This window comes from Psittacula echo, assembly GCF_963264785.1.
Source record: "Psittacula echo genome assembly, chromosome: 20".
Taxonomy (NCBI): Eukaryota; Metazoa; Chordata; class Aves; order Psittaciformes; family Psittacidae; genus Psittacula; species Psittacula echo.
The window spans coordinates 5,934,996-5,957,745 of record NC_137756.1 but is presented as its reverse complement, the minus strand read 5'-3'; the positions used below and the strand labels follow the sequence as shown (position 1 = coordinate 5,957,745).

The 22,750-nt window shown below is 47.5% G+C and overlaps 1 protein-coding gene across 1 annotated transcript in view; it reads left to right on the top strand.

The window, feature by feature from the left end:
* Positions 1-21,612: 21,612 nt before the first annotated feature.
* ERBB4 (erb-b2 receptor tyrosine kinase 4) overlaps positions 21,613-22,750 on the top strand; it is a gene marked incomplete at both ends in the record, with an annotated part of 599,510 nt that continues 598,372 nt past the window's right edge. Inside the window, one exon of the mRNA XM_080632110.1 lies at positions 21,613-21,709. Within this exon, the coding sequence (XP_080488236.1) occupies positions 21,613-21,709 (97 nt within the window). The remainder of the gene's footprint in view (positions 21,710-22,750) is intronic.

The following is a 22,750-nucleotide window of genomic DNA, read 5'->3' as shown; positions in this document are numbered from 1 at the left end:
GACCTTTATGTCTTTGCAATGCTTCATTTACAAGTAGTGACATAACAAGATTAATATGGACCTTTCTGCAGCAAAGGTATTCCCTCCCTTTCCTCCAAGGCCCATAGGCTGCCGTTGAATACAACTAGCAGCACATGCTTCAGATTCCATATTGAGCTTAATGCATAAGTAGACTGGAAAAAAGGCAAAGAAAATATAGGTGGATTTACTTATTTTGTTATATCTGCTTCATGGTGCACAATTTCTCATGCTCTGAAGACATGCAAGGTAAGATAGAGCATGGGTATATTGATAGACAAAAGAGAACACAAAAACTACCTTGCAAACTTGCAGATGGTGTTCATCTTGAAGTATTCTCTCTTTGATAGTCATTATAGTTGCTTCTTTGTTCTATTATATGAGTTCTCCGAAGGGCAAACAGCACTCTGTTGTGGCTGTCCAGCATGGAGCACCTCTGATGGTCAAAAAGCGAGCTGAGAGGTTCATTCCTTCAGCCCTGTGTTGTGGGAAAAGTGGGAACAACAAGGATTTGGTGAGAGGAGCAGAAACAGGATGCATCAGAGCCAGGACCACCTAGAAGGCAAAGAGATGTGTTAATTCCTGCAGGTATTGGTGTATCAGGGATTGCACGGGTTAACTTAAGCTCTGTTGGTGCTGAAGTCCATCCCCAGTCAAGCCAATAGTCCTCATGGTAACTTGCTGTAGTCTTTATTTCAGAATGCTCTTCTTCAAGGACTGGAAAACTTGGATTTCAGGAGGATATCACTGTAACTGGTGCAAGGGCAGCTGTGCATGGGATGATGTGCAAGGAAGCTCAAATTAAGTAGTGACCTCATGGTGAGTGCGCATCAGTAGCAGACAGCTTCTCTTCAATAAGACTTTTCAGCTTTGGACTTAAAAACCATAATCCAAATATATGCAGTCATCCCACTTTTGGGGCCCTACACACCATCTCTGATGCTGGCTAACAGCAACGTGCTTAGCAGGAAACACAAGGCTGTGAAAGTCTCCCTGGAGCCCTTGCTGTATGGGAAAAGCCTCTGTAGACCCACATCTCAGCTCTGTATGGCTCGTGCTTGCACAGGCTGCTGCGGTGTCTGTGAACAGATAAAGCTCATAATTGAAGCTCACATCAGCTTCAAATCCCTGCCTGAGCTTCCAGTAAACCAGAGAGGGTGTTTCCTTTCCCTGGGTGTTTAGGCTGAGGCCATAGCTCTAGGCAGGCAGGCAGCAGGGTTAATGCAGTCCCTTTCCTAGCTGTAATGGCTATAAATCTCAGCCAACACCTTAGCCAAGCGAAGGTGGTTCATGCCACCAAGTATGTGGGAGATAGAGTTTCAGGTACACTGATAAATTAACTAAAAAGGGTAAGGAGTCATTAGTGTTTGAGTTAATGCTGCACATTTGGAAATGCTGGAGTGATTTCCTCTGTGTTGGGACAGAAGCAGAAAGCTCATTTATGAGCTGTTTTCCTTCCCTCACCTATTTCCCCCCAAATTTTTATAAATCCAAGTTCTTTTAAAAGAAGTTTTTGCATAGAAACAGGCTGAGAACATTGGGGCTGTTCAGCCTGGAGAAGAGAAGCTGCGTGGAGACCTCAGAGCAGCTTCCAGTGTCTGAAGGGGGCTGCAAGGATGCTGGAGAGGGACTCTTCATCAGGGACTGCAGCAATAGGACAAGGGGTGATGGGTTCAAACTGAAACAGGAAGTTCAAGTTGGAGATAAGGCAGAAGCTCTTCCCTGTGAGGGTGCTGAGGCGCTGGCACAGGGTGCCCAGAGAAGCTGTGGCTGCCCCATCCCTGGCAGTGTTCAAGGCCAGGTTGGACACAGGGGCTTGGAGCAACCTGCTCTAGTGGAAGGGGTCCCTGCCCGTGGCAGGGGTTGGAGCTGGATGAGCTTTAAGGTCCTTTCCAACCCAAACCATTCTATGATTCTATAAACAGACTGTATGCATGAGGAGAAGGAGTAGGATTGTATTTTGAACTATGTAACATATTGCACATCTGATATCGAGGTGATGATGGGATACAATGTACCTGGGTAAAATGGTTATAATAACTTGATTTGAGAATTCTTCTATTTTCTAGTTCAGGTGGCTGTCCTTGTTACATGAGCCACATATTGAAGATGCCAGCTTCAAATACATTGTCAATGTATTTGAACCCATTTTATTACCTGGACTTAAAACCAGTTTAAGTCCTTAGTAGAACTGCTTCCAACAAAACTTTTCCATTGAGCTAAGAAACTACCCAATTCCTTTTTCCAGGTCAAAACCTCGATGAATGTTGTGCAATGTAGAAAAAAGCTTTTGAAGAAAAATATGTGCTTCCTTTCTTCCACTAAAAACTCCTGGCTAGGTCTGTTAAGCAGCTCTCAGGTGTATTTGTCCACTCTAGATAACATTGGCAGGTACCTTTGGTGTCGTGCATCTGTGTGACTGGCTCCTCTTCTGTAAACTAAGGATGCTTTACACCTTTAGCTATTGATAACTTCATCCATCGTGGCTGGCAATGTGAGAGTAAGTAAAACACTGACATCTAGTGTCTAGAACGAAGCATTCAAACGTGCTCTGCGATTCCAGTCTTGGGCCTCTAGGCTGGATGTTGCCTGTCCACTAATATTATGGACTGGAGTATGTTATGGATAGATATGATGGTTTAGCTCTGGATCAATGAAAGGAAGCTATTGGTTACAGTATGCAGCTGGTGAGACGGGGTGGGAGATGAAGGCCTCTGTCTAGTAGGAGCTGGTTGCACTGGGATGCTGGAGTAGGGGCGGTCAAACAGCAGGAAAAACAGATCTATGCATTACCTCTTATTGTTTTGAATACATGCGGATTTTAAGAAGAATGTGTTAATATGTAGCAATATACCACATTTAAATACAGAATGCAAAAGAGGGGAAGGGTTTTTTTCCTGATTGTATGATCCTTACTGATCCAGATGGAAGGGAGTTGCAGGGTCAGGTTGCTCCTCAGACCTGTGGAGTTAAAGCTGTTAACCAAGAAATGGCTGTAGTCCATAAAGTGGCCATTGACAGTCAGATCTGAGAGCTGGAACCCTAACCCTGAGGGGATGGCTGTCTTGTCAAGCGAATCATTATAATGCCTTCCTTTCCTGATTCGCATGCTGCTTTTTATTACCAGGCACCATGAAGTCTTCAAATAGTTTTCAAAGCAGGGCTGCCTACTGGTTTTTAACTAGCAGTTTAATAACATAATTATTTAATAGGCATTTCAAGGCCATTGTGGAAATGGCAGAAGTAATCCCTGGTTTGCTTTGGTTTTGCTTCATGCTTTTACTCCCTTTCTCTTATCTTTATGCTTAATGTGGTAGTTCTTTGTAGGCTGCAAGATGAATAGTGCAGACACGCACAGCTCAGTCCACCAAAGGAGCACAGAAATGCAGAGGGGTTTGCAAGGCCTTTTCTTGTAGGTCAGACTTCAGTGGCTAAACTACATAGAAACGTAAGTTCTTCTGCCCCTGCAACCCCCTGCATCATAACAGAGCATTTGAAATCTACAGTAAGTTGTACTGACCTCAATGTCTTTAGACACAAAGAACCCAAATAGACAAAAGCTGAAGCCATCAAGGCAAACATGAACTCACGTGTTATTTCTGCAGGCAACTCCGGTGTTTCCAGGTACACTAATGAATGAAGACAAATAGCTTTTGTGAATATGCTTGCCTAAAAGAGGTTTATCAGGCTTCTCAGAGGCAGTGTTACAGAAGTCCCTTACCTTGTCCATGCTGTACGGTGCTGATGAGCTGACAGAAGGAGAAAAGCAAGCCTGGAGCATGTGCTGGGAGCCACATTGAGTTGGAGATGTATATATACACACACATACATATACCAATAGTTGTCTATAGTTATTGCTCCAGAGGAGGTAGCTAAGTCTTTAAAATCAGCTAGGAAACCAGCTCAACAGCCTGGAATAATTATAGGGCATTTCTTGCTCATTTTCTATATAATCCATTGAGTATATCCTCGATTTATCTTCCTATTTCTGCTATGTCATTTGCAGTTTCTAGTTTAAAGAAGTATATTTAAGGGATTAGGCAGCAAAGCAGGCTGATGAGATTTGGTATCTGGAATCTAAGCTCAGGAGCAAGGATTTCTTTCACTCTGCCACCAATAACCCATTTTGTATTTATTTTGCATCTCTTGTTGTTTAAATGAAATAGCAAATACGTTTTAGATACTTTTGTTCTGGCTACTAAAATATAGGAATGACAGAAACCTTCTGTGTCAGCCAGCCTTTTAGGAAACCTGAAGTCATATCTGAGTTATTGAAGCTTAATAGCTTGGGGTAGAAGTAGTTACTTCCATACGGGAAGCACTTATTTCCCATAACCTCTTTCCCTATCAAGAATTTTGTTGTAACCCTTGATTCAGAGTTATTCCACTGGCATTATAAACTGCAGTTTAATGCCTTATAATGTCACCTTATAATGGAGAAACCTTTATGTTATGACTTAGGTTATACATGCATAACCTACACCAAAAATGAAGATGAGTATAATGAAAGTAGATTGCTAACGTGTGGAGGTGCCATTTCAGCTGGGAATCTGTTGGGGTTTTATACACTATATCTGAGAACATGAAATAAATGAGCCAGGTTTTTGTCATGCCAAAAAAAGGAGCCAAACTCAATTATCTCCAACGGTGTTTCACCTGTTTTCCATCAATAGAAATGGTGTCAGCAAATCTTAGATTTGCTTTTGGCTTTACTGTTGGTTCTTCAGTCAGTTTTCATCCGACATAGCTGCTGTTGGTTTTCCTTATGGGATTTCCTTAGGCAGGAGATAAAAAGCCCAAAGTTGAATTTGTCCTTCCATTATGAGACTGATAATCCCTAGTTTAAAGTCTGATTTTGCCCTTTTCCTTTTCCTCTCCTCTTTCCTCTCCTTTCCTCTTTCCTCTCCTCTCCTCTCCTCTCCTCTCCTCTCCTCTCCTCTCCTCTCCTCTCCTCTCCTCTCCTCTCCTCTCCTCTTTTGTCTCCTTTCCTCTTTCCTCTCCCCTTTCCTCTCTCCCTTCCCCTTTCCTTTCCTTTCCTTTCCTTTCCTTTCCTTTCCTTTCCTTTCCTTTCCTTTCCTCCCCTCCCCTCCCCTCCCCTCTCCTTTCCTCCCCTCCCCTTTCCCCTTTCCCCTTTCCCCTTTCCCCTTTCCCCTTCCCCTTCCCTAGCCACTCACAAGGGCTGGAGAGGATGCAGGGAAGAACACCATGTGCTACAACCCCTCCCTCTCCAGGGATTCCTCAGCATCTGATATCCTGAAATATCCTCCTTGGCTGACACAGGGAAAGGTTTATCCTGGCAAACCCTTGGTTTTTAATGGAAGACAGTCCTTGCTGTGGCAGCTTGGTAGGAAAGATACTGGAGCTCATATACTTCTCCTCTCCCTTTTGTTGCTGGTAATAAAGTCACTGGTATGCAGTTCATATCAGTGCCATGGTATTTCAGTGTCATTCTTCTGACATAAAGCCTAAGGCATGGGTAGGACGGCAGTGAAGACGGCTTCCCAGGAAACACTTTGCTGTTGGAAAAGACTGGGTTTGGTCAAATCAAACACACTGCAGTAATGTCAGGTGCACTCATGCACATGAGAATGAGAAACATGAAGTCCTTGTTATCTGCTCATGTTGATGCTGAAATGCTTAATTTGAACCTTCTTTAGTTTAGTTGTGACTTTGTGTTTCTTTTTGCTTGAACCTTAAGCACAGGATGTTGCACCAAAGAATTCATAAGGTAGGGAAATTTGATTGTCTGTATAAGATTTCAGCTTTATTAGAAAGAAATGACTTGGTATTTTTGCATTAGACTACTTCATGGACTATTTTTCTTCCCTTTGAGTCTTTGATTTATTCTTAAGTGCTATATTCCTGGGATGGAGAGTTAATTCCTGACCTCTGGACAACCATACCTGCATGGGAGCTGAATTGTTAGAAGGGCTTCAAAACACATGAACTTCTTCAGACTCAAAGCAGCTTCTGTCTTTCTCAGCTACAGCTTGAATTGCTCTTTCTTTACCTTCCCCACCCCTTTCTTTTTTCATAGCAGCAATCTATTATTAGTCTATTCTTATTATACAGTCTATTATTATTATTATTAGTCTATTCTTTATTAATAGCAGTAGCAAATAACAAGGTTATTTGCTCACCAAAACCATTTCCTAATGCCCATCAGCAGAGACAGGTTTCTGACACATGCGGTGGTTCTGCTGATTGTGTTTCAAGTGACCCTTGTAATCGCTGAGCATCAACTGGCAGTGAAGCTTCAGCATTAAACTGTAACTTCTCTCATTTGGGGTCTTAATTGTGCTTTGAGATGCTTGATGGCTTGGCTGACCTTTTGCTGTGTTAGCTGAAGACTCAGATTGATTTGCCAGGAGAGAACCCGCTGAGGAAACCTTGGAGCACAGCACTCCATTGTTTTCCATTAGCGTGCTCTGGTGTCTCTCGGTTTAGAAATGCCTCTGAGCTTTTTATGGATCTCTATGAATCTATATAAATCCATTTATACAGATCTATATAGATCTATATGAATGGAGCTGTAGGAAAAATAAGACTCTGGGAATGCCAAGTATTTTACAAAGAGTAGGCAATGAGTATCAAGTCAAAGAGCTACTTCCATTCAGTGCAGGGATTGGATGCTGTAATCCCTTTTTGTGCTTCCAAAGCATTGCTAAACCTTCCTTTCCCAGTGGAAATCTCCTAGGGGTGCAGCAAATTTCCCTTGCTAGTGGGAAAGTCCAGCATTGCCATTTTTCCTTTAGGTCCACTTCATCACTGTGTAGAGGATACATATAATGTACGTACGACGATTGCAGATACTGCATGTATGGACTCTCACCTGGACCTTACGAATGCTCCCCTTTTCCATGCTGGTCTTATGGCTCTGTGCTGACATTTATTCTGCTGGTCCCCATGGAGCTCAGTGCTGTGTCTTGAGCCATCCAACAAGGGCATGTGGCCCCTTGTTACTGAGTAATTAGTTTGAGAGACACAGAAACTTTGCCTGGACATGCTTGTGCAGGAGGCAAAGGGCAATATCAAACCAGGAGGTAAGCAGCAGAGCAGGCAGCTACATTCAACCTGAGGGATGATGTGCGGCAGCACAACTAATGACGGGCTCTCATTTGAGGGGGCTGCAGTACCTGTGCATCACCAGGGGTAGGGAGACACTAAATCCCTCGGGATGTGGCTGCTCAAGCCCCCATTCTTGAAGGCAAAAGGGAATTTGGTGCCTGAAAACAAATCCTTGGAAGGCCTGCAGCAAGGATGCACAGGATCAGCCGAGACTAGCTGCATCCTCAGGCTGTAGGTAGTGCCCATACTCCCATTGGACTTCTGAGCTCTCTTGTTAGCAGGACCCACGGGCTCTGGATCAGAACAAGGGCAGGAGGATAGAGTGAAAAGAAGGGATGTCTTCTTTCCATCCTGCAGGAGAAGGGAAAACCCTGCAGTGCTGGGAATGATGTTGGCAGCCAGGGATGGGCCACATTTTGGCAGAGATGATGAAATTGCCCATTATTAGCCTTGATGTGCACGATGGTGCTCCCCAATAGTCCCACTCTCAGCAATAGCATCCTCAAGCATTTAGAAGTCCTGTCCCTTTGGCTGATACCTTGTCAAATATTTGCCTCCTGCAATAATGTTTTACCTTGTATTTATAACTCCAGAGCTCTCAAAAGACATACTAAGATGAATACAGCTGATTACCTTACTTTCATTCTTCAGAGCATTGGGTTAACCCCAGCCACTGAATAATTGCACCTGCAAAAAAGGTTTTATTGGAAGGAATAGGAGTGGGAGGACTCTGCAGATGGCAGAGATCAAGATTGGTTGCCTCTGTAAAACTGATTCAGGCCCCTTTGACACTATGTCATTAGCTGATGTCAGTGACTAATTTGTGAAGTATATATTCAGTAATGGACTATTTGTTGTACATAGTTTAGCCCATCATCTATTTACTTTCCACTGTGAGAGCATCACACACAGATGGCTCTATGGTGAGTTTTTAGTTGCATCTTACACTCTTTGTATTTGGTAAAAGTCCCTGAGGTGCACAAGGAGTTATTTGCTTGAAAAGTGAATCCAGGAATTGCTTATACAGAGGGGAGCTGCAAGACAGAGCTCGGGGGCACAGCTACCTGCTGGGGATGCAAGCATTTGGTTGCCAGCTCAGGTAGGTTGAAAACACACTATTGGGTATTGACAAGATTGATATGCTTGGGCCCAAGTAATGTGCATGAGCTGGTGGAATGAGACTGAGCAGAGAGCAACACTTCGTGGCACAGCCAAAGAAGGGTTAAGACCCTGTGGTCAGTGTTGGGGAGAGGTCATATGGGGAGAGAAGGATGAGCAATACCATGGGGGCCACTTTACCCTTCATGGATCCAGGGTGAAGGGGCAGAGAGACCATGGACTGTGCTACTTTGGGTCTTTACCCCTCAATCCCAACTGTGTCTGCTGCTGACACCCTGAGCCACCCTTCAGGGGCCTGGGGCAGGACCCAGGTTGGCTTTCGCAGGCATCCACAGTGGTAAATCCTGCTGCCCTGTCACCCATCCAGGACACCCACTCCAGGCAAACATCTCCTTTACCCGACTGATATTACCAAGGGAAGTTTTTCCATGTTAAGAAAGAAAATTTCCTCTCTTCTGTTTGCATGGCAAGGTGAAAGCAAGGAGGATGTGTGTCAGCAGCAGGTGATGGGGTTTGGTTTTGGGGGTGTGTAAACCTGGGGAGAAGGTGGCATTGCTCAGTTTGATGTGGAAGCCGGGTGTCGGACCATGCCAGGCATTGGTGGCTCAGCTCTCCCCTTGGTTTCAGCTCCTCCATGTCATTGATGAGGTGTCAAATCCACTCATCCCACCTTCAGCCTGGGGGGCAGATGAGGGATGCAGGTGGAGGAATCCCTGCAGCTCTATATAATGGGGTGCACCCCCCAGCAATGCTAGAGCTATAGGGGTATAAGGAAAGCGGTTTTGGCCGGGGTTGCCTGTATTCTCCCGTAAATGTTATGTTTTGGCAGCAGAGGAGCCGTGAGAGGGCAGTGTTGTACTGCAGGAGCGTTTTACCCGTGTTTTTGCGGCGTCGAGCCGTGATACTTTCAATAGACTCCCTGTTGCAAAAGGTTTTGGGAGCACGCGGGCCTTCCAGCAGCGCTTATAGAGCACCAGAGAGTGGTGGGTGACTATATCAGGTGAACATGCCCAGGTTCAGTGGGCAGATGCCCTGGAAGTGTTCACACACTGTGTAGATGAGGCCCTCAATGCCACGGGTTAGCGGTGGCCCTCGCAGTGCTGGGGAATGGTTGTAGTTGATTAGCTTAAAGAGCTTTTCCAACCTGGTTGATTCTATGATGCTATTCCCCAACCAGGATGCCCACAATTTCACACCATATCCCATGCAAACAGATGCAAACTATTCTGCCTGGGCACACATGATAGTGAGCTGCCTTCACCTTTACCTGGTGCTGTAGGACAGATGGATCCACATCACAGCAGAGCACTCCCAGATAATTACCTTTCCCTTGTGGAAATAAAGGCATAGATGGCATCTCAAGATGGGAAAACAGGAGTTCCAGGCACTCTGCCTCTCTTTCACAAGGTCAAACAACGAGGAGATGATGGTTTTTCTTCTGCTAAGAAGCCACTGGCTCATTTTCATTCCTACTCTGTAGGAATCTCATTCTATTCCTACTCTGTATGACAAGAATATTAGGAGTGGGAGGGAAAGATAAAGTTTTGAGGGACCAGTTCTGCACCTTGCAGTTGATGGATGCGCACCAAGTGGGGTGGAAAGACAGGTCTCGCCAAGGCAAACAGTATGGTCATCTCTCTGTGCTCACATAGACTAAGTGGATCCTTAATGTTCCAGCCAACTTTTAATTTCACTGTAGCTGTGTGCATTGTGGAGGCTTTCCTTACTATATCCAAAACTTGAACTAAACAGTCCCAGCAATGAGTAGATCAAGAGTTATTCTTTATCTGAAGCATACTCTGCTGTAGGCCACCTTTTCTGCAATGCTTGTCACGCTAAGCAAAGCAAATGACCAATGACCAACAGAAGATGACTTCTTATTTTTCCCCTTGGGCTCCCTTAGGTTCCAGTTTTGAGAGGATAAGGATTATCTCTGGGACTGAGTCTTGCTTTTGAATTGATTGATGCACTGCAGGCATTAATCCCTTAGCACCCTCAGCTAAAACAAATACCCACCCGAAACATGATGGAGGGAATATCCATCTATCTGTGTCAGTGATGCTAAAGTGGCATTTTAGTGGGAGAGGGGCTCAAACGCTGCGCAGGTTTTCCAGAGCAGTTAGAAGGAACATGGTGGTACCAGAAATGCTACTTGCTTCATGTGCCTGTGGCTTTAAGCACAGAGATCAGCAGAAGTGAATATAAAGCATTTACCTTTATGCCTGAGCCTGTGAAGAAACGATGGTTTAGTTTAATGACTCTCTGTTTTCATTGAAATCCCTCTTTGTTGGGTATCTTGGGGTTTACAGTGACTAATACCTTTCCACAGCGCATCTACCAACAGATAAAACTATGTTTACAGGGCAACATTTTTCACCTGCTTGTCAGCGTGTCAAGCACCAACAAAACACACAATCTCCTTCTGAATCCCACAGCTAGTCGTGCATTCATTCATTCATTTAAACATCGTGTGGTGTCAGCAATGGTGTTGGAGATCTGATGACACCGCCACGCGTCTGCATACCTATGGAGAGATGAGACGTTCAGAGCATCTACTTAGGTGCCACCACTTGAGAGGGGAACCTTTCTTGGCATGTTTGGTGTCTCTTTTTCCTGCAGTTAACTGTAGATACACTTTAAAAAGGTGAGGGAGGAGGTAGCTGACTATGAACAAGTTGGTTCAGTGTTGACAACAGCGCTTTTTGGCATGGCGGGAGGCATCATCTACTTCATGTTCCACATCAGAACAGCCTTTCAATTCACATCTTTTACACACAGTGGCAGCAGAGGTTCCCCCAGATATCACAAGCCTTGTGTTTGATTTCTGAAGGGGGTATATCTGTAACAAAGGAGGAAAAGGAAAAAGGACACCAGGGGATAAGCCAGGAGAATTAAGATGGGCAGACAGGGTTCTACAACTCACATAGGTAAAAATCTGTGCCTGGCAGACTTCAGCTGTGTTAAAGGTCTCATCATTTATGCTGTGTTCCTCCAACCCCTATAAAAATGGGAAAAGAAAGAAATTGCATTTTTCATAACAGCACTACAGTGATCCTGTTATTAAAAACAGAGGGAAAAGATATATCGGCAAGTCAAAACACTTGCAGCCATAGAGTTTTCAATAATCCAGTGAGTCACTACATCCCAACAGCCTTTCATTCACTTCTCCCTGTTTCAGATGAAACTGTTTATTAGAACTTCTGTGCATTATTTAAAAGACTAAAAAAAGGGGGATTGTAGCTCTTTATTTCACAGACTGCTGCAATAAAACCTCAGATTATTCACATTCAGCACGTGCATTGTGTAAGGCAGCAAACACAGCTATCTTTTTTAATCTTAATACTGCAAGATACTTACTGGCTTTTCCATCTCATTCATAGTCATCAGTAAGGAGGATGTTTACAAGACATCGCTACAGGGAAGAGAAATATTACATGAAAACTCGATCCAGCCAATGGCTGGAATTGTAATGAAAGACCTAAGTGGAAGGCAAACATTAGCTTAATGTCATTCCTTAAATGTAACTCTTGAAAAGTGATGCATAATAGCTGCAAAGAGGATCTGTACAGCACATCTTCACCCATGTTGAGGTGTGGAATAGAAGCATAGCTAGATGCATAGCTGGAATGCACCTGGGAGCTGCTAGAAGAGACAAGCACAAATATTTGAGGTATTTCACTATTTTTCAATCACAAACAGAGCGAGCTTGGGTTTTTTTCTCCTTTCTTTTCAGGAAATTGGATGATTTTACAATAAAAGGAGGCTGCCTGAAAGCAATGCAGAGCCTGACAGGGATTTCTTTTGCCATTTCACTGTGTTCTGTAACACGTAAATACTGTTTGGGGATTCTTTTGGGTTTGTTTCATTGTTTTACCTCAGATGCTTGCCAAGCAAATTGAACAGAATTAGCCAGAGGATGAACATTTAATCTTGAATTCTGAGTCTTCATTAAATCCTAATTTAAACCTTAGGAGAGAGGCGTGCAACCGTTCCCTCTCATAAGGATGGATGTGGTTTGAGGTGGGTTTTTATACAGAAGAGGAAAACTACTCAAATGAGGAAACCTGAAGTGACCACAGCCAAGTGGTCAAGCGGTTGTATCATGTGGGACAAGATCTGGATTCGAATCACCTCGTGTGATCAAAGCAGGTAGATCAGGAAATTCAGAGGGTGATATGAGAGGGCTGGGAGGCTTGATGGGTTGAAAGGAAAGGGCTTTCCCTTCCTACAAGGGTTACTTCAAATCGGGATGGAGTGGTTTGGGGTTGTTTGTTTTTCCCTTGGGAAACCTCCCCACAACAGCATTGTTGGTTTTACCTAAAAAAGGAAAAAAGCTTCTGAATTTGGATAATTCAGTCAATCTATTGAGATAAAATAAACTACTGCTGTGGGACTTGAGATAAACTTCCGAACTAGAGATGGCAGGGAGGAAAACATGGAGAGAGAAAGGTTAATTATAAAGGACTTTATATTTCCTTATGCAAGTTCTTCTATGAGCTGGGAAGTTGTGAGGAAACATGAAGGGGCTGTGATTTCTCCCATGCTTTCCATTCCCCTTTTTTAGTGCCATCAAGCAATGTCTCTCTGAGGAACACACACACATGGAATAAGGCCCACAAAGCAGCACAATTAATTCCTGTGACTGTTCATGCCAAATCTGTTCCCCTCTTCAGTGTTGTCAGGGTGCTGGGACCTTTGTCATAACTTGAAGTAGCACCTCTTTTTTTGCTTCTGGACTGCCAAAGATCCAGAGAAGCAGTCACAGAGGTTAACAATAAATCAGAAAATAACATTTAAAATCAAATCAGATTTATAGAGTACCTTGTACTTGCTGGAAGTTAATTTTTCTAGAGCATCTCTTAGAAAGGAAGAAAAAGCAGTGCAAGAAGAGAGCATTCCCCTCGCGAATGGCTGGATTCCAGGAAAAAAAGCAAAGGGGAAAAAAGGCAAAAAAGGGAAAATTTGGGCGGAGATTTGCACGGCTGCCTGCAGACAAGGCGACCCGCTGGCCTGCTGCCTGCTCCTGGCCTGCCAGCGGAAGTTCTGCCCTTGCCTTGGCAGCAGTGCCTTAAGCCCTGCTTGGCTTTGTGCTGCGCTTCCCGGTGGGCAATGGTGGTGGGAGGAGGTGGGTGCCCTGCATGTGAAAGCATCCGCGTGTGAGGTGCCTGCCAAGCAGCAGGTACCAATACCTCGGCATGGGTCAGCGCAGCCCCCTCCCCTCTGCTTTTGCCTCTTGGACAAGTGATTTCATTGAAAATTAAGGACTAATAGAACTATTAAACATGAGAACAACAGCTTGAAAGAATCTGACTGGTGCAGTCATTCCTACCAATAAAGTCAGTATGAACCCCCACTCAGGCACTTACAAGCTAAAAGTGACCAAACATAGAATCCCAGATTGGTTTGGGTTTGAAAGATCATCCAGTTCCATGGGCAGAGACACCTTCCACTAGAGCAGCTTGCTCCAAGCCCCATCCAACCTGGCCTTGAACACTGCCAGGGATGGGGCAGCAACAGCTTCTCTGGGCACCCTGTGCCAGAACCTACAGGGAAGAACTTATGATACAAATAAGATATATATAAATAATAGTGATTTTTGGAAGCTGATTTTGATAATGAGACTCTATTTTAAAGTACTTGGAGCTGATAAAGCTATCGCAGTCCTGGGAGTGCCCTTCTTGAGCACAATGGGAAACTCTTCTCGGAGGGATTGCTATAGAAACAATGAATTATTGGGCAAATGAGACCATCCAGCAAATTGTGCCAGGTGGGGGATTATGTGCTGATAACATGGTGGAGTTAATTTTCTCTATTTTGCTAAAAGTAGAGCTTGCATCGCCTATAGAAAGGTAAAGAGGCAGGTGAGCTGGAGTGTCTATTATTTATAGACACATTCTGTGCTGTGTAAATGAATTTTTCATTGGAAAACTTTGTATAAGAAAAAGGCTTCAGAAACTGTTTCATAATCATGACTGGGAGCTTCAAACGTGCTTTGGGGAATGGGGGAAAATCCTTCAGGCACCCTGAAGATGTTCCAGAAGCAACCCTGAATGTGCTGCAACCAGTGGGGTGCTTTAACCCAGGAGGAGAAATCCCAGCTCTGCTGGTGTCAGTCTATAGCACCAGGCTTGCTAAATGCTGACCAACGGGTTGTATCGCCTTCAGTCATCTTGCAAAACTGAGTCCCCCATGAGCAAATGCAAACATTGTTAGTATGTTGATGTGCTGGCATTGTATAGCTTGAGAGTGATGTATGAGGACCAGACTGAAGTATGATCCACCACCAACAAGGAGAAATTCTTCTGATACCAAGCAGGTGAGCTCTATATTGTCTTTACTGTTCTCTGCGCAACACCAGTTGGGGAGAGGTTCTTTTGTCTCTTTTATCCTCTTTTTAGGATCATGAAGAAGGTAGGGGAGAGGTGGGAAAGAAAGATGAGAGAGGTCAAGGGAAAAAGATGCTGTATTTGAATATATGATTCTCATAGGAGGAAACACAAACACACCCAACTTTGCATGTGGGCAAGGGGATAAAAAATGCTGCATCTTCTACTGAGCTGAGAACCAGGCTGCTTTAAGAGGAGCTGTGAAATGTGAGGCAGGCCCTTGGAAAGGCAGGCTACCAAGGACATTGACAGACACATGAGTACCACAAAAACCCCAAAATAAATATGATGCCCTAGTTCAAAGGAGACCTTGTAAACCTGGCTTAGGTCTCCTTAAACTGGGAGTGCACTTAAATCCTTTCGCTATGAATGAGACACAAACACTGCGAGAACCAGGCACGATCCAAGACACTTTCTTGAGATCAGTTGTTAGTTCCAGATAACACAATTATGAAGCCTGTGTTACATTGGCTACCTATTACTTCTGAAACTTCATGTTTAGAACTTAGTTTTAATATGATCTAATTGGCTGGCCTCTTCCAGGTTCCCAGAATACCCTTCTTTGTGCTCCAGGGGAATTTTTGTTACTCCCCAAACAATAATTCTGAGGATATAAAAGAAGACAAACTAGTGCATTGCACCATGCTACAATAGGCCCACTGTTGATGCCAGGTTAACTGGCCCTGGTGAATGGCTGAGCTCACATCTCACAGGCTGCTCGGAGCTCTCCTCTGCTCTGCCTCTGGGGTTATGATATCATCTCTCAAGCCCTGCAAACACAGCTGAGCTCCACACTGCTCCCATTGTAGATCCCACTCCTCTAAACGTGGAGCTGGGGACCGCAGCCAAGCAGCAGAGCATCTTCTCTGCAGGAGGTGGGGATGCCTCCATGCCTCTCTCTTTCTCCCCACAGATGTTCACCACTGTTATCCACAAAGGCAATGTACTTCCAAAGCACAGCTCACGTGGGAATGTGTGTATTTATTATCCTGTTTGTCCATGCATGAAGGGAAAAGTGTGCACCTACAAAAAAATCCTCCACATATAACTGCCTCAGCATCAGGTTGAGGTGGCCTGGTTGGCATTTCCAAGGGTCTCAGCTGAGAATCCATCTTCTTCCTGCATAAGCTTTCTTCTTGCATGAGCTTTTGGCTGCTCATCACACATAAGGCAAGGCTGTGCTAGTAGAAGACGGGGTACCTGATTCAGTATTTCTCTCATGTGATGTGTTTCAGGGCTGCTTACAATGATTTGCTGATCCTGCCTGTGCAGGGATGCCCGCTTGCAGCTTCATGTGCTCCGGCACGTGTTGCCTAATGACCAGGGCTTCTCATTCAGCGTGGCTGACAAGGAGCATCTCTGTCACCACAGATGACACACACTTGCTTTGTTAAATGACACAAGATGCTGCTGTGCAAGGCACAGGTTCTCCCATGCTTTCAGCTAAACAATTTACTACTGTGATGTATATCTATCCTCCTCTAGGCCAGCGAGCAGGAGTAACCCAGAGCTTGTTATACATGTGCCAGCTTGGCCAGCTCTGTTCCACTTGACACTGCAAGAAGCGGTGAAAACAAAGTGATGCTTTGACCTAAAGCCTTACACGCATGATACAAACCTACTCTGTGTGACATCTCAGGAGGTGTTTGCACTCCCAAACTGCCTGCTGAGGTTTAGCCCAGTGTGGCATTGGTTGCTCTGCTACATCGAAGTTTCTACAACTGTCCTGCCTCTGCACCAGCCATGGCATAAGGAAACCTAGAGGTTTGGAAAGCACGTTTGTGACCACAAACCACAGTATTTTCTGCAACTGCAAATGCTCATCAGTGACTGGGAAGATAACCAAAGAGTTGGGGGAGGAGAAGAGGAAACCACACTTGGCCCCAGGGAAACCACAAACCCAATTTCACACGGAAGGCAATTAGCCAGGCACTCATTTGGTTAGGGTGGCTGCGCTACTGTGTAAAACGTGACCTTTTAATGAGCTCAGGTTTAGATCTGGGCATTGGATCCGAGTTTCTGCATTGGCAAGAGGAAAGCACCAGCGATAAATTATCACCAGGAGAGGGGAGCAGGGGTGAAGCAGCCACTGAAACCAGCTCTGTGCACACCCAAGTGCTGCTCCCCATGCCAGCAGGCTCAGCCTCCCTCCCAAAGGCACTGGGATGCCGCAGCACCCTTGGATTGGCAGCACTGATGCGGGTGGATGGTCCCATGCCTGCTCCCTGGTGCTGCTCTCCCCCAGTTATTCCACAAGGAGATATAAAACTCCCTGAGTTGGATGTTCACAGCTGCACTTCCTGCAAGGGGAAGCAGTAAAAGGCTGATTTATGCTTTGAACCACAAAAGCCTTAAATCGCTCCTGGTTTTTCTTCAATGTAACTGTCTTGCCCTTAAATGTCTGATCCTTTTCTAACAGTCCTGTAGAAGCGGCAGAGTTCTCCATGGGTTAAAGGTGCTGTTTTCCAAGAGGATCAAGACATTCACCAGCTCCCCAATCCCCGTTTGCTGTTACAGGCACTCCTCCTTTTCCTCTTGGAGAGGGAAGGAGGGCAGCAGCAAGCTGACTGCTCCCAGCATGGTCCAGCATGCTCTCCCAGCTTCCTGGGGTTGTCAGTGGGTTATTCCATCACTTGGAGTATTCCCTGAGGCCTGGGAACTGCTGCTCCTTCAAGGGGATTGAAAAACACCAACCCAGGCTGCTCTGACTGGAAAGTGGATTTAGGAGTTTGACTCCAGGCATATATTTTTAAAGATATTGCCCAATTATGTCTTCATTTTTTTTAATTACCATTAGCCATTTATGGCCCCTTTTTAATTGAATGTCTCAAGAAAAATATTACTTTAGAAAAAAAAATATATATAAAAAAGCCATTTCATGAACAATTAGCAAACGCTACAGCTGTGCCATGAAACAGAAATACCTGGGGAGGGGGAAGAGATGTTCCAAATCCACGCAAGTTGTCAGACGGATAGGAAGCCGGCCGAGACAAAAAGGTGATGCTGGAGAGGGGCAATTTGGGCAAGGGAAAGCATACAGCATGGCATTGCTGGGTTCATCGTCAGACCTGCTGTTAATTACTGGCTTTATTAATGATGTGGAAGCAATGGGAAATGAAGTTTTAATCACACTGGAAAAGGACACTACATTGGGAAGAATTGAAAGTAGCAGTGAGAGCAGGAGAAAGAGCAGCAAGAGATCCAGGGAGGCTGCAGGGAGGGCTGAGGGGTATAGCAGAGGGACTCCATTTGATTCAGACTCTGGGGGATAAAACCACACCAATAGAGTGTGCATGGGGAGAGAGCTGATGAGAGGTTAGACAGGAGGCTCTGGTCTGAAGCAGGCACATAAGGGGACCCTTCCCACCACCTGCACTGGAAGGATGGAGCCCTGCCTGTGGTATCAGACAGGCAGGGTTCCTGCAGAACCAGATCATTCGGCTCAGGGGGCAGCTGATTTCAGAAGTCACTACTCTGTACTCACTAGTCACTATTCAGTCTGCCTACTCCTGCTTTATAGAGCGCAGCATCTTCTAGCGTGTTTGGAAGAAACCTGTAATGCTGCAAGAGTTAACACATGGCTTTGCCTGCTGTGCAGCCCAACTGAAGAAAGAGGGGGGAAAACAAGAACCCTAAGTCCAGCTAAATTTATAAGTCATGTTTAATGACAGCCTATAGAAACCGTAAAACAAAAGGAAGGGAGCGAGCTGATGTGAGCTGTCAGGGAGGAAACCCTCTGCCCACCGGATGCCACTGTTGCTCAACATTAAATCACATGGAGAAAACTCCTGTGGCAAGAGCATAGTTGGTGCTTAAGGACACCCAGTGCTTCAGCCACACAAACGCTGGCTCTTTCAGCAACACAAATGCAACTTATTCAGTGGCGGAGTTAAATCTTTTTGCAACTCCTCATCCTGGATGTAGGCAAAGGTGGCAAAGCCAAGGACAAAGGACTGTGTAAAACTCTACTTTTACTAAGTGGGCCCTAAAAAAGCCCAACAGGAGTTTTATTGCCCAGCTCCTTGTGCTGACAGTGTCATTAACCATCGGCTAATAGTGCCGAGTCAGAGCAAACCCAGTGTCACGGCCCTGCGCTATCGGAAAGCATCCTTCATCCCAGCAAAAGACCTCGAGGTGAGAATGCTTTGCATGAGGAGCCACTGGCATAACAGCCGAGGCTCTTGGCTCTGCATTGCAGGCGGTGTGGTGCTCACCGTGCCTCCACACCACAAATAAAGCTACAATTTCTCAGCTGGGTGCCTTTGGAAGCCACATGCTAATAGGCTTATAAGGGAAGAGAAGACCAGACAAGGTTCAAATAGAGAGCTCATGTAATAAATAAACATGAGGTCAGTATGAGAACAGCAATAATTGCTTTGTATGACAAGATTTGCATAGCAAACATTTGTGATTAATGTACAGCCAACATTAGGTAAGGAGCCTCCGCTATCATCGCTCCATCTGCACCTTCCAATCTTGAAGGTACGGCAGCTCCAGCCAGAGCAATTAGTCACTGTTTACTGAAAGACAGATAGAGCAAAAATTCTCTAGTTCAATATTTGAGGGAGTTTTGTCTCACAGCCTCCCATTGGATCCATTCCTGCAAAAGAAAGGAATTATGCTTCTTTCCTAGGGGTGGCAATGGGGGACAATCAGCATTGCCGCTAATCCCGCTGGGAAGGACATGGGCTGGAAGGACATGGGCTGGCTGCCGGCTGGCCTCACCCAAGTGATGCTCTCATGGGATACCCTAAGGAAGGTGCTGACCACTCCATGTGTCAGGGCTTTCCTTCCCCACTGCCTCTTCGTTCTCCTCTCGGGTGGAATTGCCACTTTGCCACCACTTGATGTACGTAGCGAGATGCGGCAGTAAAACCTCCTTCTTTACAGCCTCCTTTTTGCAGAGCCCAGCTAACTGTTTTCAGCTAAAACTTTTGGCCCTTTGGAGGAAGAGCTGTAATTCAACCTGCAGCTCTGTCCTGGTTTGGGGATATCTCATTTGGCTTCTGAAGACAAGCAAGCCTCCAGCTTAGCTGGAAAACAGGCAGTTTGGTGGGAGGGGATGGGAAAACTCTTTGGTTGGAGCCAGCTGGAGGGAAGATGCTCATTGCTGCATCTTCCACTAAATCTGATCTGGATGAAGGGGAAAGCTGCCAGGGTCGCTGGGAAGAGGAGCGCTACAAGAAGCATCCTGTAGACCAGATAAAGGGGTAAGGAGAGCTCCTTCATGTTGAGATCCACAACAGCTGGGTTGAGGTGAGAAGGCAGCAAAAATTTAGAGCATATACTTCAGGGAAAGAAGAAGCAAAGATGTTTCTGTGTTCTCTTGCACATTTGCAGAGCTCAGTTCAGCTCTGACAGGGGCTCTGAGGATGCCATTCAACTTGTCAAGAGGGATTAATCATAGGATCACGGAATGGTTTGGGATGGAAAGGACCTTAAAGCTCATCCAGTCCCAAGCCCTGCCACGGGCAGGGACACCTTCCACTGGAGCAGCTTGCTCCAAGCCCCTGTGTCCAACCTGGCCTTGAGCACTGCCAGGGATGGGGCAGCCACAGCTTCTCTGGGCACCCTGGGCCAGCGCCTCAGCACCCTCACAGCGAAGAATTCCCTCCTATTATCTAATCTAAATCTTCCCTCTGTCAGTTTAAAGCCATTCGCCTTTGTCCTGTCACTACAGTCAAATGTCAAATGGCAGACACTGCCTCGAAGCTGTGATGAGATACCGAGATTTGCAGTTTCTACCTTGCCAGCACAAGCCTCCCCAAAATGCCATCCCCTGGATGTTAGGGAGGACGTCTGTGTCAGCATCTCCGGCCTGTGCCGGGGTGGGTGACAGCGACGGGGATGCTGCCGCAGCACAGCTGGCGCTCACAGGACCCCTGCACTGTAACTGCCCACATCTGGGTGCAGCCACAAGGTGCCAAGGAGCTGGCAGACGTCATCAAGATGGTGGATGCTGAACACAGCGGTGAGAGCTGTCCCTCAAGAATCAGTATTAGGGTCAGTGTTGTTTAATGTCCTCACTGAGCATCTGGACAAGGCGATTGAGGGCACACACATAGTGGTGGCCTTGGCAGTGCTGTGGTAATGGTCGGACTGGATGAGCTTAAAGGTCTTTTTCACCTTGATTCTCCAAGATGGCACCTCCGTGCCCCACAGCTCTGCAAGGCGGGTTGGAAACCCCCTCACCATCCTCCCCAGTGCACCCACCACAGCGGTGAGGGAGCTCCGGGCTGCCACCACCCCTTTCCTTGTCACCCTTAACGCCTTGCCGCGCCGGAACGCTCCACCCCTTGCCAGCACCCCCAAACGCACCGGGGGCTGGGCTGGGCCCGAGATGGCGGCGATCCCCTCAGACCCCTTCCTCCGCCATTCGGGCTGTGGTGTCCTCTCCCTCCCCTGGCTCCATCAGGAGCTGTGTCCCTTCCCCTCCCCAAGGGACGGGGCCCGCGCGCTGCCAACGGCCGGGAACGGGAACACGAACGGAAACGGGACAAACTTTTCCCGTTTGGGGAAATGGGAGGAGGGAAAAGGGCGCGCGCACCTGCCCCTCGTTCGTGAGGGGAAAGGGCGGGGGGGGGGGGGGAGAGGCGGGAAGCGGGAGGCCGCGCGCACGCGCGCACCGCGCGCCTCCGCAGGTGCGGAGGGGATGAGGTGAGGTGCGGACGGGTGTGGGGGGGCAGCGCACGGGGCGGTCCCGCGCGGCGCTCGGCCCCCGCCCGCCCCTTCGCTCCGTCCCGCCGCTCCTCCCCCCCCGTTTCCCCCCCCGTTTTCCCTCCCGTTCAAACCCTCCTCCTCCCGTTCGCTCCGTTCCGCGCCGCTCCGCGCGTGCTGGCGGCGCAGCGCCCCACGGCCGGGCTCAAACGGCGGCCGCCCCGTCGGCGCCGCGGCGCGCCCGCGGAGGGGCGGCGCTGGGGGCGGCGGCTCGGCGGCGGCAACTTTTGGGAGCCGGCGGAGGCTGCGCGGGGGATGGCGGCGGCGGAGCTGAGGCGGAGGCGCTGAGGACAGCGGCGGCGCGATGCCGGCGGCGGCCGGGGGGCTGCTGTGGTGGAGCTGCTGCGTGCTGGTGGCGGCGGCGGCCGGAGCCCCGCGGGCCGCCGCGGCGGCGCAGGCAGGTGGGTGAGCGGCCCGGTCCGCGGTGAGGGGCGGGGAACGGGACTGCGGAGCGGAGCCATCCCCACAACTTTTCCTCCAGCCCCGCGGGGGGCTGCGGGTCCCCGTGCCCTGCGTGGGGGTGCGGGAGTTTGTTCGGGTCCCGCCGAGAGGCGGCGGCCAGAGGGCGACAAGCCCTTGCGGGAACCGCCGTGCGGCCGCGGACCTCTCGCCGCTGCCCGGCAGCCGCGGGTCTCGGTTGTTGTAGTTATTATCGCTACGAACGAGCGGGGCCGGGAACCTCCCGTGCGGCAGCGGCTCCGTCCTCGCCAGGGTCCACCCCGCAGGTGCCGCTGCCGCCCCGACGGGGCTGCGTCCTCCTTGGTTTCGCGCTGCACCGGGCAGAGGAGGAAGCTTGCTCTCACCTCCTCACACGTAGACGTTGTGTCTACAAGGTGTGTCCAAACAGTGCAACATAAACACAGGTCTGAGGGTGTTTGCGCACGGGGGGCAGGGAAGGAGCAGGCGGCTTGGAAATTAAAGCCAGAAAAGCGCATTTTCCTCTATCCCGGTGTTTTAACTTTCTGGAGGGAAACTTGCGGCTTTGACTCGGGTGTCTTACGTTCCTCTATGGCTTCGGAGCAGCGCTCTCCGCCGCCGTAGTACGGGCTGTGCCGGGGTAGTCTCCCGGGGAGGGCACCGGGATCGCCTCCCGCTGCATCGCGCTTCTCGGGAGCGTTTTGCTGTGAATAAAACATTAAAAGGGAATCTCTTCAATCCTTGTAACTTTTCTTCCCCATTTTCCCTCCCCGGTGATGCAAAATTCATGATGTTTGGGCGGCACTGGTGCAACAGCTCCTCATTCTCACAATTCAGTTTATATTTTGGGGCTTTATGTAACTGAGATGATGATAACGTTTGATGAGCAGCGCAAGAAGTGTATCCCGGCTTTGCTCTCCAGGTTAAGCTTTGCGAAGCAGTTTTTGATCTTGGTGAGCAGTTTACTTTGCCTGCGTGTGATTGTTTTCTATTCCTTGGAATCGGGAGGGGTGAAACGCTGCGCG